The 5,824-nt window shown below is 33.8% G+C and overlaps 2 protein-coding genes across 3 annotated transcripts in view; one reads left to right on the top strand and one right to left on the bottom strand.

Annotated features, from left to right (window-relative positions):
* The window catches only part of LOC100183467, a 29,759-nt gene extending 26,582 nt beyond the window's left edge, over positions 1-3,177 (bottom strand). The window contains exons 1-2 of one of the 2 annotated variants that reach the window (XM_026834710.1): positions 3,091-3,177; positions 2,538-2,662 (exon numbers count right to left, since the gene is read on the bottom strand). The gene's annotated coding sequence lies outside the window, so the exon portion shown is untranslated. Of the gene's footprint in view, positions 1-2,537; positions 2,717-3,090 lie in introns of those variants that run through there. The other variant, XM_026834711.1, reaches the window with a different exon arrangement.
* LOC100178748 (hydroxylysine kinase) lies at positions 914-5,526 on the top strand. Its single transcript, XM_009860377.3, has 6 exons — positions 914-1,377; positions 2,715-2,816; positions 3,129-3,271; positions 3,634-3,811; positions 4,111-4,200; positions 4,544-5,526. Exons 1-6 carry the CDS (start codon positions 1,200-1,202, stop codon positions 4,873-4,875), a joined length of 1,023 nt encoding a protein of 340 aa, XP_009858679.1. The 5' UTR covers positions 914-1,199; the 3' UTR covers positions 4,876-5,526.
* The last annotated feature ends 298 nt before the right edge of the window (positions 5,527-5,824 follow it).

The following is a 5,824-nucleotide window of genomic DNA, read 5'->3' as shown; positions in this document are numbered from 1 at the left end:
TCATACACCTCGTGTCAGCTTACGAGTTACGATGTATGTTACTTTTGTGGGTGATTAATTTTTTGATTTTTTTTTGATTTTTTTTATGGATGGCTTATAATTTGGGCAACCCATTAGTGACTACTAGATTGGAGCAATTGCAGTTGAAGTAAGATGGTCCAACTTTTCGTTTCTTTTGTCATCCCATATTTATAGAAATACATAACCGTAGCCTCACGACTTTAAAAGAGCGTTGTTAATTGTTAAAAATAAGATTAAAAAATATGGGATAACATGTGCCAACGACATCCATTTTACCCCAAGGTTTGTATATTGCAGTGAAATACCACGTTCGTGTAATGCGTATTTTGCCACATGAGCGAGCACGGTGAGCCCCATTACATTTGGAATGTCTCACATGGATGAACAAATAAATACACCTTATTTATCCTCGCATGACGAAGCAACAACAGTCGGTATAACGTGAGCGGCCCCAATAGTCCATTATGAATTAGTGTTATTGTCTATTTAAATTGTCAACTATACACTTAAAAAAAATCAGTTAAAATATTACACTTCGTAACTCGCATTACACTTCGTAACTCGCAAGCGGACTGAAGGTGTATGAAACAAAATGTCCGAATTAAAATTACTACCCAGCCACGAGAGGATAAAAATGTCGCATTCATTTCATGTCATTTAGGTTAGAACGCATAATATATTCAGCCTGCAGCCATTAAATAAATAGCCCCGAGGTGCAATGTTTTAAGCTCGTATGTCCGCGTATTACAGCCCAGTAATTTATTGCCTAAAACTGACGCTCTTTTGAGGCTTGAATCAACAGGATGCGTCTTGCAACGCATGATTGATTGTTCAGTTTATTATGTTCTCTTCAGCTCGCGTGCAGTAATTCTGTGTAAGTTATTTTTATAGCAAAAGTCAGTTATCGTTATAATAGGTTAATTTGTATATGGGGATAATCTTAATAGGTTAATTTATATAGGAATATATTATCGTGGGGTAAGATGGGACAGCGCTTAAAATCCGCGACCAACTAAACACATTGCGTAAGGATGCGCGTAGTAACAGTACGCTTTTATCGGAAATGATGATAACGGAAATATCGGAAATGATGATAACGGAGACACCATACAATATAGGTTGTATACACTATAGAAAGAAAGCGATAGACTGAATAGACCTGATTGCAAGTTATCATTATGGAATACTCGAAAATGACATCAGAGAGGGCTCGGGAAACTGTTGAGACACTATACGGATTTAAGGTAGCAAGCGTTAGTAAACTCAACAGTTACAATGATCTTAACTTTCTAATTTCAACTGAAGATGGAAATAAGTTTACTTTAAAGGTTACAAGTAATTCTGCAGGACAACTAGGTAGGTCGTTGTCGCTATGTTACTACGAAATGTAAGGCAAAGCCTTGAAATTTCTCGATCATTGTCTGTTCACTATTTTGATTTCACGAGTTGCCTACACGATTCATGTAAACACCAGGCGTTTTGGAATCTACATTTAATTGAGCTTTAAATAGATGTTCGTGCCACAAACTGTATTCTTTAAAATTTTCTTTATTTTGTTGCATATTGTAACTTTCATTTGTCTCATCGGTGGCGGAGAATAATTATATAGTAGGAATGGGGAAGCATACATAATATTTAAAAATACTGATCGTGTTTTAAACAATTAACAACGGTCTATGGAAGTCGTGAGGATACAGTTTTATATTTCTTTAAATGTTCTTTGTTTATTACCAAATGCGACGAGAAAATAGAATGAACAAATTTCTCCCCACCCTACTGTACAATACAAGATGAACGAATGCTTAAAAAGGACAAAGTTCAGTCAGTTCGTGGAAAGGAAATACTTCGACTAATTGTATCTTGGTCGTGCTTAGGCAGATGCAACGACCGAGCAATATGTCATAGATAGCCTACGCAGCTTGGATTCTTTAACATTGAATGTAATTTGCTTTATCCTCGCATGACCGGAAAACGACAGGCGTTATAACACGAGTATTCTATTTTGTACACCCCGTACCAGCTTACAAGTTACCACGTATATGTAAATTGTGGTGGATGGGACACTTTTTCATTTTATTTTCTTGTTCTATTTGGTAGTAAACAAAAAACATTCAAAGAATTATAAAAGTGTATCCTCCGAACTAATAAAGACCATTATTATTTGTTTAAAATGCGATCATGGTATTTGGATAGTATGTGCTAAAGATGTCCCGTCTTCCCCCACCGTACTATAATATACTATAATATAGTACGGTGGGGGAACATAAAAACCAAATATCCTGATCGTCTTTTGAATAATTACCAACGATCTATGGGAGCCGTGAGAATAAAGTTTTATAAAAAAAAACGTTGAATGTTTGTTTACTACCAAAGTGGAGAAGAAAATAGATTGAAAAGGTGTCCCATCTTCCCCCACCCTACTATATGTCATGTTTCGTCGTGTTTCCTAAATTGTGTCTTTGCCGTAAACAATTTTTGCCGAGAAAGTTAACAATATATTGCAACAGAATACTTACTATTACGGCCTTCATTTGCCACGACCCTTTTTTTCTTTTTCGAAAATCTCCCCAAACATAACCGAATGTTCGCTACGCATCAGCGGCTTCAAATCAAAACAGACAAAACCACGTGCGCCTAAAACCTGTAAACACATTATATTGCTTTTAGTAAAACTTTTTAATATTTTCACGCAGAAAGTTTAACGACAATAATCGACGTTTTAAATTTGTTGGTAAAGAATGGAATAAAAGTTTCTGAACCTGTCCCAACAAAGACAGGAAATATAATTCAAACTGGTAAGCTACGAATGGTGCATTTGGGTAAGCTACGAATGGTGTAATTGGGTATGTAAAAAGACAGCATGTGCCCAATAATATTTCATGAAAATGTACACAGTGAGTGTACTGCATAATAATACAATAACCATGAGGTATATGTATACACCACGTTTATCTAGTTTATAAGAAGGAATCCATGTTATAACTCAGCAGTGAGCATGAGGTGTATAGATAACCTTGTGATTCTAGTATACCATTAAACTGTTAGATATATAGGCACGTAGAAGTTCACCTTTGTTTTTCTTTTCATCGATTTCTTTTACTTTTCAGATGAACAGGAAAACATCAACATTATTTTATTAAAATATCTTTCTGGCAAACTGCTTGAAAACATTCCAGTCAAACAAAACCAACTGAATGATATCGCATTTGAATGTGGAAAGCTGTTTGGCCAAATTAATCAAATACTGATCGTAATTATTATAATTTTTTCTACAATAAATGTATATAAAAAACAGCTACCCACAAAGTTACATATGTGGTAATTCATAGGCTGGCACAAGGTGCATGAAACAGAATACCTGTGTTGTAACGATTGACCTTTTCTGGCCACGCTAGGATAATTAGTTATATTTATTCATTCACTTATGTCATGTATAAAATATACATGCATATAATCTACATTGATGTGTGTTCCAAAATGGGCCAGATTTGTTAACGGATATAACACAGTGCCATAAAATGGGTAAGACTTGGAGTCTTGGAGAAATACAACAATTTTTTAATATTTGCTACTGTTATCATGTAGACAAATAAATATTGTTACTACTTTTAGACCTACCCTGTTAATGACAGTCACACCAGACTAGAGTTGTCATGGAATTTGTTAAACACTTCAGCTACTCACAAAAATATCCCATTTATTGAGGATAAAGACCTACAGAAACTTTGCAAAGATGTGATGGCAAAATTTGAAGAAGAAGTTTTAACTAAACTGTCTTCGCTACGGAAAGGTGTTGTTTTTAATACTTATAATTTATATACATTAAATAGGATATATGTTTTTAGTGATTTTTTTTTACACTGTTATTTTCTTTGTGTTTATGCTGCAAGCACGTTATAATTGCAAATTTATCCCAAATGTCAAATTTTGCTAAATGTGTGTGTAAAAATATACCTAAACTGTTTAAACTTTTTGGGTTTTAACTGTAAACATGAACCAGTCAAATACATTTGTTATCACAACTGTAAACATGAACCAGTCAAATACAATTGTTATTTAAATACATACTAATATAATGCTAATGCATAGGTTTGATACATGGTGATGCAAATACAAGTAACATTATAATGCAACAGCTGTTAGGTGGGGATGGAATGGACCAATGTTGGGGAGTATGTGGTAAGTGGTGGAACAGCTCAATTACATACCATGTTTAAACATATAAATGGGTTTAGCAGACCTGTGTTTATATAAGTTTTATTTGAGTAATTGGTACCCTAAAGTGTTTTAATGATGGCTTTTGTTGCCATTTTCCTTCTTTTCTTTGTTTAATTAATCTGATCCTTGTACTGTTTTCCAAAATATCAAAAAAGAGTTATGGTATATTATAAATGAAATAAACATTACTGTGGTCTGTGCTTAATAAGAAAATTTATAAATAAAACTGAAAATCTAAGATCTGTTATATTGCTGCTACCATTATACCTACAACTATCTGGACTTAAAATTGCTTTATTTACAGGGGTCATTGACTTTGGGGATTCGCATTGCAGTTACTGTGTGTTTGAAGTTGCAATTATGCTTACATACCTAATGGTGAAAGCTGTCAAATGTAACTGTGATATGTTCACTGTTGCTGAGTATGGGCTGAAAGGTTACCAAACAGTTTTACCTTTAGGTGACAAAGAAAAAGATATTTTATACATTGTAATTGCACAAAGATGTGTTCAATCTTTAAGCAGTGCTTCAAAAGAAATATGTGACCAACCAGAAAACACTGACTACATAATGATGGATTTCTCTGCTGTAAAAACTGTTTTGTTAAATGTGAAAGACAGGATCAAACTGGTTTAAATTGTACCTTGCTATTTCATGTATTCAATTAATCTAAATCACATATAAATATATATGCATTCACTTGTATTAAATGACATAAATATATGTGGTACACTTGTGTTAAATATTAAAACAACAGTCATGTATAGAATACACTTACGGATATGCATGCTAAGATTGCTTTTATGCTAAGGGGTTGGGAGTCCCATAGTATTTTATTGTAAACCACAAACATTAACCTTACATACTACCTGATGTTCGGCAACCTATATTTCAAAAGTATGCCAAATCCCATAAGATTTACGTCTTACCAAAACTACCTTTTTTTGTATCACACAATTCTTTACCACATCGTATCTTCAGTTGTTTTGTACATTAGAAAAAAAGTATTATACTTGCTGTTCTAATGGAAACATTTGTATAATGACAAAACATGTAGTGAAAATGTATTATTTTAATTGTACGTGACATTCCATATAGCTGCTACTCTTGCAAAACTATCTTATGTGCTTACTTTGTTAATTTAAATACCTGTTGTGAATATATCTCAACAATCTAGCAAATCGTTATGTATATTATTCAGCCTAATAATATCTTTGTGTTTTGTTCTATGCATTCCTCAGTGGTATAAAAAATATTGGCTGTATAAATAAACTGTCTTCTGCTTCACTTGGTGCAGTTCTTGTAACTGTCTAGCACAACACACGCATTTGAAGCATTTCAAACGCTGCTGTTCAAAAAGAAGCTTCTTATTTTGATTAAAGTTTTGCAGACCCCCTTGCCCGATCACGCGCGGAAAAATAAATTATATTTATTTACTTTTCTACTGGCTTGTTTTACATGAGTTCTGCGTACCGCTTGTGTAGATGGTCACACCTACAAGACCTCCAAATCAACGACACTCAGAGTCTAAAAGCCATGTTTCTATCGTTATAAAGCTATCTAGCCATTCCCATCACGAATAATA

The sequence above is a fragment of the Ciona intestinalis genome, chromosome 5 (genome assembly GCF_000224145.3).
Source record: "Ciona intestinalis chromosome 5, KH, whole genome shotgun sequence".
Lineage (NCBI taxonomy): Eukaryota > Metazoa > Chordata > Ascidiacea > Phlebobranchia > Cionidae > Ciona > Ciona intestinalis.
The sequence above is the reverse complement of the archived record's forward strand: the minus strand, read 5'-3'. Positions and strand labels throughout refer to the sequence as shown.

Excerpts from the sequence above, each read along its gene's own strand:
- LOC100178748 (XM_009860377.3), top strand. The coding sequence starts at position 1,200 with ATGGAATACTCGAAAATGACATCAGAGAGGGCTCGGGAAACTGTTGAG. Across the intron at positions 3,272-3,633 it reads AAATTAATCAAATACTGATC|ACCTACCCTGTTAATGACAG; the intron begins GTAATTATTATA and ends TACTACTTTTAG. Across the intron at positions 4,201-4,543 it reads CCAATGTTGGGGAGTATGTG|GGGTCATTGACTTTGGGGAT; the intron begins GTAAGTGGTGGA and ends CTTTATTTACAG.